Consider the following 14,606-nt stretch of genomic DNA (forward strand, 5'->3'; position numbering starts at 1 on the left):
TGTTTCCTAACTAGACCCTGATTATCCATGCAGAAACATAAAAATATCTTGGGGAATGGGCAGGGAGATAGAACTATTTTTTTTTTTTTTGAGACAATGTCTCATTCTGTCGCCCAAGCTAGAATGCAGTGGCATGATCTCAGCTCACTGCAACCTCTCTCTCCCAGGTTCAAGTGATTCTCCCACCTCAGCCTCCCAAGTAGCTGGGATTACAGGCATGCATCACCACATCCAGCTAATTTTTGTATTTTGTAGAGATGAGGTTTCGCCATGTTGGCCAGGCTGGTCTTGAACCCCTGACCTCAAGTGATCCACCCGCCTCAGCCCCCTAAAGTGTTGGGATTACAGGTGTGAGCCACTGCGCCCGACTTGCACCATAATTTATGTTGGTCCCAGGCTTCTTCACAGAAACATAATGCTGGGAGACAATGGAGCACAATCTACAAGGTTCTAAGAGAAAAAAGATGAAATCCAAAAATACTTTAACAACCCAACATGTTCAGATATAAAGATAAAAGACAGACATTTTCAAATATAAAAGAACTTAAATAATAGAACATCTACATGTTCTTCTCGGGCCCAGCAGCCATTGGTGCTGGAGTGGCACCATGGTGGTCCTGAGCAGTGTGAAGCAGGGTCCATGGAGGAGGGCTGCTCAGCACAAGGTGCCTGATCCCAAGTTGGGGGAGGAGGGTGTCCATGAAGATGGGAAGCCTGGTGTGGGGAGTCAGGGCTGAGCAGGAAGAGGAAGGCATAGGGAATGAGGTAGTCTAACCTGGAGCATCAGAGCCAAAGCAGGGTGAGGAGGATTCTAGGTGGAGGATAGCCTGGTATGTGGAGTCAGAGCCTGAATGGGATGAAGAGGACATCCATGGCAGTGTTGGGGATTATGGCCCAGCAAGTGGAGTCAGAGCCCAACAGAGCAAAAAGAAAGGCCATGATGGAGCAGCCCAGCATAAGGTATCAGAGCCCAAACAGAAAAAGACAGGCATTACTGCTAGAGGGGACGTGGCAGCAAAGACTGGATATTGATTGATACTGATCAATCAATAACAATATCGATATTGATTATGTACAAAGGATTAAGTAAGTATGTTAAGACTAACGGAAGCCAGACTTCACACTGTTGGAAACAAGAGTTACAAATACAAAAAGAGAGACACCTAGAATAAACCTTGTGGTGTTAGATTGGAATTGAAGTTATTGGCGTGACCTCATATAAATAGATATAGAAATGAACGTAGACGTGTATGGATGTATGTAGCTCTGTCCACTAAGAGGGCTTGAGGCAGCAATGTCCCAATATCAATAGACACATCTACCACCAAGATCTTGGCTTCTAAATGCCATTTTCCACTCAAAGAAACCAGGGTCCCTTGGAGAAATGGCGGATTTCAGTACCAGCAGGGAAAGTAAAAGATGAATTTGAATCATCTTTCTGTGCCAAAACAATAACAGCAACAATAAGGAAGGTCCTAAACAACAATGGGGGCATGTCAAAAGACATATAAGCTAGCTTCTATTGGACAAAGCAGTGGCTGTTGGGTTTTTTTTTTTTTTTTTTTTTTTTTTTTTTTTTTTTGAGACGGAGTCTTGCTGTGTCACCCAGGCTGGAGTGCAGTGGCCGGATCTCAGCTCACTGCAAGCTCCGCCTCCCGGGTTTTTAGGCCATTCTCCTGCCTCAGCCTCCCGAGTAGCTGGGACTACAGGCGCCCACCACCTCGCCCGGCTAGTTTTTTGTATTTTTTTAGTAGAGACGGGGTTTCACCGTGTTAGCCAGGATGGTCTCGAACTCCTGACGTCGTGATCCGCCCGTCTCGGCCTCCCAAAGTGCTGGGATTACAGGCTTGAGCCACCGCGCCCGGCCTGGCTGTTGGGTTTTGAAGGGAAAGCGAGAGTATCAAAATTTGATTTGATATTTGAGTATCCAAATAAGTGATGGTCGGAACAACCCACTGAATAAAATAGAAACCATGAGTCCAAAAGACATTAATTAATTAATTAAATAAAAGTTTGCTGCGCAATGACATGCTTAGTTTCAAATTCCTCTCCACAAAGTACTTATTAATTACAAACAGAAAAAAATAATAACTTTACAGTTGGGAAACTTGGCAAACACCACCTTAATCAAGTGACCACAGTGAGCTTCATCAGTAATGAGAAACAGAAACGGCATACCACCTGAGGGGAGGCGAGAAGAAGAACCCAGCATCAGCCAGGCACGGTGGCTCACACCAGTAACCCTAGTACTTTGGGAGGCTGAGACAGGAGGATCACTTGAGGCCAGGAGTCCGAGACCAGCCTGGGTAACATGGCAAAACCCCGTCTCTACCAAAAAAATACCAAAAACATAAAAAAAATAGCTGGGTGTGGTGGTGCACGCCTATGGTCCTAGCTACTTGGGAGGTTGAGGTGGGAGGATGGTTTGAGCCCAGAAACCAGAGATTGCAGTGAGCCAAGATCACACTACTGTACTCCAGCCTGAGTATAAAGATCATTCAAGAGAAGATTGAGAAAATACTCCAGACTGAAGCAGAATAAAAAGACATGACAACTAAATGCAACTTGTGATTCTGAACTGGATCCTTTTGCTATAAAAGCCACTATCAGGGCAACTGACAAAACTTGAATAATGTAAGAATTAGATGGGAATAGTGTATTGTTATTAATTTTCTGATATTGATCACTGTATCATGGTTATGTAGGGAAACATCTTTGTAGGAAATACATTCTAGAGTATTCAGGCGTGATGGGGCATCAGGTCAGTAACTTTCAAATCACTCAAGAACATTTTTGTTGTTGTTGTTGTTGTTTAATACACAGTAGTTCCAAATTTCTACAGGTTTGTAATCATTTCAAAATGAAAAATAATAACTTTTAAAATGAAATTGGTCTCTATTTGCTGGTTTATAAAATCTCCAAGACATTATATATGAAAAAGCAAAGTTAAATGGATATGGTAAAATTCTTTTAAAAGACTATATATTTCATGATATGCATTTTAATATATATATACACCTTATTTTCCTGGACAGATGCAGAAGAAAATTAATGTGATGATCTGGGAGAGGAACTGGATGGTGGTAGGAAAGAGCTTTGGTTTTTCATTTTACATCTTCCTGCATAGTTCATTTTTTTTTTAAACAGGTACATGTATTACTCTAATAAAAGCAAATACGGGAGGCTGGGCATGGTGGCTCACACCTGTAATCCTAGCCTTTGGGAGACTGAGGTGTGGCAATCACTTCTGGTCAGTAGTTTGAGACTAGCTTGGCCAACATGGTGAAACCTCCTCTCTATCAAAAAATACAAAAAGCATCCAGGCGTGGTGGCAGGAGACTGTAATCCCACCTACTCGGGAGGCCGAGGCACGAGAATCACTTGAACTCAGGAGGCAGATGTTGCAGTGAGCCAAGATCATGCCACTGCACTTCAGCCTGGGCAACAGAATGAGACTCTGCCTCAGAACAAAAAACAACAACAAAAAAAGGAGTTTTCTGGAGAATGAGATTATGTGTCATTTCTGTTTTTCTAATTTTTTTACATTCAAAAAACTAATACATAATAATGTTAGATATTTGCATGCACACATATTGAAATTTTTATTTTTTTCTCTATAGATAAGGCAAAAAGTGAAGAAGGATCAGCTCTCATCAATTAAGTCAGGCTTTGAACAATTTTGGTAGCAGAAAGTCTTTACCTGGTATTTTATTTAATTTAGGCTTTTTAATTGAAAGATCTGTATGAGGGATTGTTCTTGGTTGCCAATTAACAAGGATTCTAGAACACATAGACAGACTTCAAAGCTGTTTCGTCAGGACCATGTAGCTGAGAAAAGCCTTATTTATTAATTTAGGTCTATGTTTCAATGACTTTTTTCTCACCCAAACCTTACCCTGTGGAATACTTTTTAAAATCTACCTTTCTGTTTGGGTCAAAGTCCTTTGACAAGCATCAGACTTAGAGCCTTTGAACATTATCTGTTTAAATATAATTTAAATTTAATAAATTCCTGTGTATTCGAGGTCAGGAGATCGAGACCATCCTGGCTAACACGGTGAAACCCCGTCTCTACTAAAAAATACAAAAAACTAGCCGGGCGAGGTGGCGGGCGCCTGTAGTCCCAGCTACTCGGGAGGCTGAGGCAGGAGAATGGCGTAAACCCGGGAGGCGGAGCTTGCAGTGAGCCGAGATCGCGCCACTGCACTCCAGCCTGGGTGACAGAGCCAGACTCTGTCTCAAAAAAAAAAAAAAAAAAAAATTCCTGTGTATTTTCTTTCCTATTTCTTTACAAACTGCCTTCTCTGTATAGTCAAGGGACTTTTTCTGTTGTCGTTGTTGCTTTGGCTTCTGGAAAATGTCCTTGTAAAATCAAGAAAGTTGAGCGCAAGGCCTGCACTGACTCAAACATGGAACGGTGAACACAGATTTGGGGTTTCAGTGATCTGATATCAAAAGAAAAGTGCCTCCCTCCCTCGGGGGACTTCAAGATGACAGTTTCAAAAGGCACTTCAGGTGAAAGGTGTAAATGAAATTTCAAAAGACCATCAGACAAAAAGAAATCATTTATAGAATTCTACAATCCTTTGGCAATATAGAACAAAAGTGAAGTGTTTGGGTGCTTGTGCCAGACAGACGTGAACTGGAATCTCAGTTTTACCAGTTACTTACAATGTGTCCATGAGCAAGATACTTAATTTCTTCAAAACCCAGTTCATTTATCTATGAAATGGAAATAATAAAAGTACCTAACACTTGGAATTACCATGAATTAATCTAAAATAGGCCAGGCGCGGTGGCTCATGCCTGTAATCCCAACACTTTGGGAGACTGAGGCTGGCGGATCACCTGAGGTCAGGAGTTCAAGACCAGCCTGGCCAACATGGTGAAACCTCATCTCTACTAAAAATACAAAAATTAGCCCAGGCATGATAACAAGCGCCTGTAATCCCAGCTATTCAGGAGACTGGGGCAGGAGAATCGCTTGAAACCAGTAGGTGGAGGTTGCAGTGATCCGAGATAGTGCCGTTGCACTCCAGACTGGGCAACAACAGCGAGACTCCATATAAAAAAAAAAGAGAGAGAGAAGAAATAAAATAAAATAATACATGTCTGCTACAAATAGAGCACTCAATGAATATTATTCCCAAACTCACCATTCCAATTATGGGTTACAATAGGCTTAGAGGGCCCAGCCCAGTGGCTCATGCCTGTAATCCCAGCACTTTGGGAGGCCGAGGTAGGCAGATTGCTTGAGCTCAGGAGTTCGAGACCAGCCTGGGCAACATGGCAAGACCCCCATCTCTACAAAAAACACAAAAATTAGCTGGGCGTGGTGGTTCACACCTGTAGTCCCAGCTACTTGGAGAATTGCCTGGGAGGCAGAGGTTGCAGTGAGCTAAGATTGTGCCACTGCACTCCAGCATGGGTGACAAAGTGAGATCCTGTCTCAAAACAAACAAACAAACGAACAGGCTCAGTGTCCACAATGTGAAGGGTGAAAGTAGGAGGGAAATGGCTACTTTCTATATGCACCAAGCTATTCACCCAAAGAATGACAAGGGGAACGAGGAGCCAACTACCTTATTATAACACTAGCCCAGGGTGGAACTCGCAGGAAAGTTCCCCTTGGAATATGTGCCCATTAGACTTGTCAGTTAGTAAGTCCAAATTGCGGTTATGGATACAAGTGGTGAGGAGTTTCCTTCTGAATTTTTTTTTTTTTTTCTGAGACAGAGTTTCACTCTGTCACCCAGGCTGGGGTGCAGTGGCACAATCTCAGCTCACTGCAACCTCCAACTCCCGGGTTCAAGCGATTCTGGTGCCTCAGCCTCCTGAGTAGCTGGGACCATAGACACGCGCCATCACATCCAGCTAATTTTTGTATTTTTAGTAGAGACAGAGTTTCACCATGTTGACCAGGCTGTTTTTGAACTCCTGACCACAAGTGATCTACCCGCCTCGGCCTCCCAAATTGCCCATCTGAGATTTAAACAACTTTTCCACCAGGTCCACATTAGCTCTAAGTACAGCCCCGGGACTTTCTCCCTGCCCACCTCCCATGCCAGCCCTTGAATTCTGTGTCCCAAAGAGCATTAATTTCCACACTCAGCAAGGATGTATGGAGTTATTACTATGTGCCAGGCCCTGTACTAGACACTGGGCATAGAGTGGTCAAGGCACATAGGAGCCCTGCCTTCATGGAGCTCATGTTCTATGAGGAGGTATGTTCAACAGATGAGCACCCTAATAATCAGTTGCTCAAAAACTTATGTTCTACGAAAAAGTACAGGGGGTCCAGGTGCTATCAGAACAGAAGGACGTGCGTGGGTGGGGCATGCCTGCCCCCTGCCTGTCTCTAGGCCCCTGGCCAGGCTCTCCCCAACCTGTTGAAAGGACACAAAGATAGATGTGTACCCGCCCCCCACCCGCTACACCCTTGTTCTGCTCTCTAATCTTTGCACATACCAGAGATTTTGTAAGTTCTGTGAGTACCTGGTTTTCTGCACGTACCAGAGATTTTGTTTTGCACATACCAGAGATTTTGTAAGTTCTGAGGCAAGGTCACAAGACGTGTTTAAGTAAGATAAACTCTTGCTGCCATAAACCTGCTCTCCCGCCTCAAAGTTTGAACCAAAATATCAGAAATGGCAGGAACAAATCATAGTTAGCCAAATCGCCTTGTTCAAACACTAGCCAATCATATATCTGATTTGTATAATAACTCTATGCCCACTTTTCTTAGACTATATAACATTGTTCGGAGCTGAGTGGAGGAGCTCTCCTGCCCGTCTCGTTTCACGAGCGAGGGAGAGTTCCAGGTTCGAACCTGTAATAAAGATCCTTGCTGCTTAGCTTTGACTCTGGACTCTGGTGGTCTTCTTCGGGGAATAAACGGTCTGGGCATAACACTGTCTGCCCTCCTCAGGGGTGGAGGAGTCTCTGGGCCCCAGGAGGACTCCCTCCCAGAGACTCACACAGTGCTCCCTGCTCACGTGTTGTCACAGCCCAGAAATGACTGAAACCAGGCATTCTCCTGGACCTCGGCGTCCGGGAGCCTCCAGGCAGGCGCTAAGTGTGGAGCCGTGGAGTAGTCAGTGCTTTATGCCAGCAGTTCTGGAACTTCTGGATGGATATAGGGACTATCATTAGTATCCTAATACGTGGTGGGTTTTTGTTTGTTTGTTTGTTTGTTGTTTTTTTCTAGACAAGAGTCGAGTCTCGCTCTGTCTCCCAGGCTGAAGTGCAGTGGTGCAGTCTCAGCTCACTGCAACCTCCGCCTCATGGGTTCCAGTGATTCTCCTGTCTCAGCCTCCCGAGTAGCTGGGATTACAGGCGCCCAGCACCATGCCTGGCTAATTTTTATATTGTAGTAGAGATGGGGTTTCACCATGTTGACCAGGCTGGTCTCAAACTCCTGACCTCAAGTGATCCACCCGCCTCGGCCTCCCAGAGTGCTGGGATTACAGGCGTGAGCCACCATGCCCAGCCAATACATGGTGATTTTTTGAAAACCATAAAATTGATTCAGAGTCCACTGACCTTTACAGATCTAGATATGCCCTTACCAGAGAGAGAACTCCAATGAGGAAATGCTGGTAAATTACCATTTTTCTGATTGCTGGTGAGTCTGACACTTGGTGAGTTTTCAGCCAGTTTGTTAAACTTTTAATTACTTTTTGTTAATAATAAGAAGGGGAGAATCCAGGGTATCCATTGGATGAGGAGGCCCCAGGATCCGGTGTTTTGAAGCTCCTCTGCTCTATGTTGTATTTGATCTCGAATTTTTTTAACTTTCTCGGTGATGATTCCATATTGATTGACATGATAACAGCATTTTTCCCGTAAAAATAAACAGGTTCACCCTCTTTTGGCAGTTAGCAAGTTTAAAGCTCTTCGATTTTGAGGGACTACTGCTGCTAGGGAGTTAAATTGATCTTGCAAGTTGACCAGGGAGTCAGCGACCCGTTCCATGTCACCATTTAGTTTTTGAGATAGTTTGTAGTAGAACTGAGTAGAGGTTGTAATACCGCCAATGCCAGTACCTAGTTTGCTTAGTACTCCTGCTCCAATAACAAAAGGAAGAATGGGTACTCTTTTGTTGTCGCCTCCACTCCTTTCATCTAGAAAGAAGCTGCTGACCCTGACAGCCCACCTAGGGCACACTGAGTGACTGCATTGGTGCTGTCACTTTTTTAAGGCTTTCTGTCCAGACTTCAACTCTAGTTTCTTTTCAGAGTTTTGGAGGACTGATGACTTCCTCAACACCCTTGCCGTGGGGCTGAGGGTGATGATCATGTCCATTTCTTATGTATTAGGAGGCCTCAGTGATTCAATTAGATTGTCCCACTGCTCAGACCTGTAGGGCAGCTTCTAACATGCTTTTTTCAAGGGGAGAGGAGCTGTGACAAGTTGTGTGTCGGAAATGGATTTGAGAAAGCTCTGAATGACCCCTGGAGGCCGGCAGGACAGGCTTCGGGCATGAACTGGACTCCAGACCCCTCTTTGTGCTGGTCAGTGTCGTCCTGTTTATAAACTGTAAGACACGTTTTCCTTTGTGTTTGTTTTCATTTTTGTTCTTTTGCAGCATTCACGCTTATGACAGTCTTTTGGGAAAGAATAACACCCACGTAAAGAATTGGTCACGTCCAGTGTGGCACTGTTCTTTAATACCTGGCATAACAATTCCAGGAAGTCTTTCTTTTTTATATTTAAAATGTTACTTTTCTATATGATGTACGTGCAAGTTTACCATCACTGTTCTTAAACTTTTTGGTGCCATTTCTAGTATATTCCTGTAAATGTCAGTTACTGCAAATGAGTCCAGTGTAAGTAGTTTTAGCTTGCTTATCGCAATGCTGGCCTCAATACAACAGAATAAAAACAGTAGAAAGCACTCTTTGATGTTTCTGGTAACATGGACCCTTCTCCTGGGGCATTTGTTTTGTTTTCATAACAGAAAGCAAAAAATAAAAATTAAAAACAGGGGGACTTGAACTACTCCAGGAGGTTAGGAGAGCCTTTCCTGAATCTGACATTTAAGCAAGACCTGAAAAATGATAGGAATCAGAAAAGAAAATAATAACAACATTTTAGGCAAAGCAAACAACATGCACAAAGGGCTCAAAACAGGGTAGAGCATGATACTTGGACAATAAAAATGTGAAAGATTTGTGTGTGGCTGGAGTACATGCAAGGTGTGGAGTGAAGATGGGGCTGGAGCAGAGAGTGGGGCACAGAGAGAAAGGGGCATGAGAAGAAGCAGGAGAGATAAACAGGGTCTTATCATCCATTTTAGGGATTTGGGGCTCTATTATGAGAAAAATGGAAGACCACTCAAATATTTAAGCAGTATAACGTCATGACCAAATGTGCCCTTTCTAAAACAACTCTGGCTGCCATGTGTAGAATAAATTAGAGCAGAGCAAAAATGAAGGGAGGAAGACTAATTGGGAGGCAAGAGAAGGTGGTGACTTAACCTTGAGGAATTATTGTCTCTGCCATGGAATACATGGAATAAGTACCAAATACCCAGTTATCTGAACAGGTAGCTTTGGTGGGAGACATGACATTAAGGCTTATATTCAGTTAATTAGGAAACTGGATCAGACCAACACAGAATTTATTGCCTAGTCCAGGAGTTCTGTAATGGCCTCTTTAAGGCTGTACAAGAATAGAGGAGCTAGTGGCCTGGCACAGTGGCTCACTCCTGTAATTCCAGCACTTTGGAAGGCTGAAGTGGGTAGATCATTTGAGCCCAGGAGTTCAAGACTAGCCTGGAAAACATTGTGAAACTGTATCTCTACAAAAAATACAAAAATTAACCAGGTGTGGTGGTGTACACATGTGGCCCCAGCTACTTGGGAGGCTAAGGCGGGAGGATTACTTGAGCCCAGAAGGTCAAGGATGCAGTGAGCCATGATCACACCACCGCATTCCAGCCTGGGTGACAGAGTGATAGCCTGTCTCAAAACAATAATAATAATGGCAGAAATCTTATCAAATTTATTGAAAAACAATAACCTGGCCAGGCACAGTGGCTCCCCCAGCAATTTGGGAGGCTGAGGCAGGCAGATTACTTGAGGTCAGGAGTTCGAGACCAGCCCGGCCAACATGGTGAAACCCCATCTCTACTAAAAATACAAAAATTAGCCAGGTGTGGTGGCACATGCTTGTAATCCCAGCTACTAGGGAGGCTGAGGTGGTAGGATTGCTTGAACCAGGGAGATGGAGGTTGCAGTGCGCCGAGATTGCACCACTGTATTCTAGCCTGGGTAACAAAGCAAGATCTTATCTCAAAAAAAAAAAAAAAAAAAATCAGCCAGGCATGATGGTGCACACCTGTAATCCCAGCTACTTGAGAGGCTGAGGCACAAGAATCACTTAAACTCAGGAGGCGGAGGTTGCAGTGAGCTGATACCATGCCACTGCACTCCAGCCTTGGCAACAGGTCAAGACTCTGTCTCAGAAAAAAAATAGAGAAATAACCTACACATCCAGAAGCTAAATAATCTCCAAGTAAGAAAAACTAAAAGAGATTCACAAACAGACATATAATAGTAAAAAATGATGAAAGTAAAAGACAAGGAGACTATCCTGAAAGCAGCAAGAGAAAAAGAACTCATTGGGAACTTGTAAGAGAATCTTCATAAGATTAGCACTTGACTTTTCAGCAAAAACATTATAGGTCAGAGGGACTGATGCGCAAAGAAATAAAAGTGTCAACCAAAAGTCCTATGTTTAGCAAAGCTATCTTTCAAAAATGAAGGCAAACTAAAGACTTTCCCAGATAAACAAAAGTTGATGGAATTTGTTGCTAGCAGACCCACCTTACAAGAAATACCAAAGGATATCCATCAGGCTAAAAGCAAATGATCTTGTGTTAATTTGAATACATACACACAAAAACAAAGGGGACTAGTAACAATTTTTTAAATGTATAAGTGCATATTTCTCTCCTCATAACTGATTTAAAAAGCAATCATACAAAATTATGTATATCTAAAAAATATATAATGTAATGTTAGGCCTATAACATATAGAAATGTAATATTTTTGTCAATAAGAGCACTAAGGGGTGGATGGGAGCAAAGCAGTATAGAGCAAAAGACAAGACTGTAGTTGATAAAGTAATAATTATAACAATATATTGCTGAGTTTGTAACATTAATAGATGTGACATATGTATAACAATAATATATTGTATAATATAATAATATATAATATATACCATATATAACAATAATACACAAAAGAGGAGAAGAGACTAGAGCTATATAGGAGTAATATTTCTATACATCACTGGTATTAAGCTATCTGAAGTGACCTCTGGTAAGCTAAGATATATATGGTAAATCCTAGAGTAACTGCTTTAAAATAGTGAAAAAAGCATTAAAACATTAAGCACCAAAATACATGAAGCAAAAACTGGCAGAAAAGAAGGAAGAAATAGAAAACTCAACAATAATAGGTGAAACCTTCAAAATTCCACTTTTAATATTGGATAGAATAACTCAGTAGAAGATCAAGGAAACAGAAGATTTGAACAACACTACATACCAACTACACCTAACAGACATCTGTAAAACACTCCACTCAACAACAAAATATGCATTCAAGTGCGCATAAAACATCCCCCTGGATAGACCATAGGCCAAGCCATAAAACAAACCTCAATAAAATTTAAAGGATAAAAATAATACAAAGTATATTCTCTGACCACAATGAAATAAAATTAGAAACCAATAGCAAAATAAATGTGAATAACTCTACAAATATGTGGAAATTAAACAACACACTCCTAAATACAACCTATAACCAATGGATTAAGGAATAAATCAAAAGGAAAATTTTTAAAAACTTGGAGATGAATGAAAATGAAGACCCGGTATACCAAAACTTGTGGGGTGCAATGATCAGAGAAAAATTTATATTTGTAAATGCCTACTTTAGGAATGAAGGAAGATCTCAAATCAATGGCCTAATCTTCCACCTGATCTTCTAAGACACTAAAAAAAGAAAGACAGGTCAGGCACAGTGGGTCATGCCTGTAATCCCAGCACTTTGGGAGGCTGAGATGGGTGGATCACTTGAGGTCGGGAGTTCGAGACCAGCCTGGCCAATATGGTGAAACCCTGTCTCTACTAAAAATACAAAAATTAGCTGGGCATGGTGGCAGATGCTTGTAATCCCAGCTACTTGGGAGGCTAAGGCATGAGAATTGCTTGAACCTGGGAGGCAGAGGTTGCAGTGAGCCAAGATCGTGCCATTGCACTCCAGCCTGGGCAACAGAATGAGATTGTGTCACCAAAAAAAAGAGAGAGAGAGACAGAAAGAAAGAAAGAAAGACAAATTCAACTACAGCTAGCAGAAGAAAGGAAATAATAAAGCTTAGAGTGGAAACTAATAAAATAAACAATAGAGAACACTAACAAACAAAAAATTGGCATAAGATCAACAAAACTGACAAACCTTTAGCTAAGTTAAACAAGGAAAAAAAAAGACTCAAATTACTAGAATCAGAAATGAAAGAGGGGACATTGTTGTCAATGTCACAGAAACAAAAATAATAATAAATAATAACAATGAACAACTGTACACCAACAAAATAGATAACATAGATGAAACGGACAGATTCCTAGAAACACACAAACTACCAAAACTGACTCAAGAAGAAACAGACGGTCTGAATAGGCATAACAAATAAAGAGACTGAACTAGCAATTAAAAAAAATGCCCACAAAGAAAAACCCAAGCCCAGTTAGCTTTCCCACTGATTCTGCCAAACATTTAAAGAATTAATATCAGTTATTCACAAACTCTTCCAAAAAATAGAAGAGGCTAAACACTTCCCAACTCATTTTATAAGGCAAATATTACCCCGATGCCAAAACCAGACAAGGACATCACAAGAAAAGAAAACCAGAGAAAAAATATATCTTATGAATATGGATGCGAAAATCCTCAACAATTGCGAACGATTGTATGTGGAAAAAGAAAAAAGAATCCTCAACAAAATACTAGCAAACCAATTCCAGCAGTATCTAAAAATAAGTGCATATTATAACCAAGCTGGATTTCTCCTTAGAGCGCAAGATTAGTTTAGCATCTGAAAATCAATTCTTGTAATACGTCTTACCAGTAGAATTTTTAAAATCGCATGATTATCTCAATAGATGCAGGAGAAGCATTTGACAAAATCAAACACTCTTTCATGATAAAAACGCTCAACAAACTAGGAAGAGAAGACAACTTCCTCAACCTGACAAAGAGCCTTTATGAGAAATCCACAGCAATCATACTAAATGGTAAAAGACAGATGTTTTCTTCCTAGGATCAGTAACACGACAAAGATGTCTGGTCTCACCACTTCTGTTCAACATTGTACTGGAGGTTCTAGCCAGGGAAATAGTCAAGAAAAAGAAATAGAAGGTATCCAGATTGGAAAACAAGAAATGAAAATATCCCTATTCACAGATAACACAGTCTTATACATGGAAAATCCTTCTCCTTGAAGTCTCGGTATTTGGTAAAAGATTTTTTCTTTTTTCTTTTTTCTTTTTTTTTTAGAAAAGAAAATCTTAAGGAATCCACAGACAAATGTATAAACAGAATGTGGTATATCCACATAACAGAATATTCAGTCATATAAAGAAATGAAGTATTGATACATGCTTCTTGAATTAACCTCAAAAACATTATGCTGAGTGAAAAAAGCCAGTCACAAAATTCCACATATTATATGATTCTATTTATATGAAATATCCAGAAAATCTATAGAGGAAAATCCATAGAGAAAGAAAGTAGAGGCTGGGCGCAGTGGCTCACACCTGTAATTCCAGCACTTTGGGAGGCCGAGGCCGACGGATCACAAGGTGAGGAGTTCAAGACCATCCTGGCTAACACGGTGAAACCCTGTCTCTACTGAAAATACAAAAAATTAGCCGGGCATGGTGGCACATGCCTGTAGTCTCAGCTACTCAGGAGGCTGAGGCAGGAGAATCGCTTGATCCTGGGAGGCGGAGGTTGCACTGAGCCGAGATCGCACTACTGCATTCTAGCCTAGATGACAAAGCAAGACTCCATCTCAAAAAAAAAAAAAAAAAAAAAGGGAAAAGAGAAAGAAAAAGAAAGTAGATTATGGGGGCCCAGGGGAGGTGGGGAGAAAAAGAGGGGGTTATCTTAGCTAAAGGGTATGGGTTTTTTTTTCAGGTGATGAAAGTGTTCTAAAATTGACTGTAATAGTGGCTGCAGATATGTGTGACTATATTAAAAACAAATGGGTGACTTGTATGTTATGTGAATTATATCTAAACAAAGCTGTTAAAAAAAAAGCAATAAAATGTCAGCCTATATGTATCTCTGTCTAAATTATCCTGCGGACAGAGGATTTCCTAAATTCTTAAACTTGAAGAAGTGCATTGAAATACATTTTCTATAATCCAGGTTTCCTGCAGATACATAACGCTCAAAACCCACGCAAAAAGCAGAAGTATCAAGATCCTTACACTTAGGGTAAGAATCTACCCTAATTGTACTTATCTATCCATCTACTCACATTCCAGAAACCAAATCTTAGTCACTGAGAAGTCTGGCAGAATTGAAAA

At 41.3% G+C, this 14,606-nt stretch overlaps 2 protein-coding genes across 5 annotated transcripts in view; both read right to left on the minus strand.

Annotated features, from left to right (window-relative positions):
- Nucleotides 1-14,606, minus strand: part of FXYD6 (FXYD domain containing ion transport regulator 6) — a 286,618-nt gene that overhangs the window by 193,630 nt on the left and 78,382 nt on the right. The gene's annotated exons all lie outside the window — the stretch shown is intronic.
- Nucleotides 1-14,606, minus strand: part of SMIM35 (small integral membrane protein 35) — a 72,299-nt gene that overhangs the window by 18,367 nt on the left and 39,326 nt on the right. The window contains exon 3 of the mRNA XM_050758463.1: nt 2,179-2,326. Coding sequence (XP_050614420.1) covers nt 2,179-2,326 — 148 coding nt within the window. The remainder of the gene's footprint in view (nt 1-2,178; nt 2,327-14,606) is intronic.

This window comes from Macaca thibetana, chromosome 14 (genome assembly GCF_024542745.1).
Source record: "Macaca thibetana thibetana isolate TM-01 chromosome 14, ASM2454274v1, whole genome shotgun sequence".
NCBI classification, from domain to species: Eukaryota; Metazoa; Chordata; class Mammalia; order Primates; family Cercopithecidae; genus Macaca; species Macaca thibetana.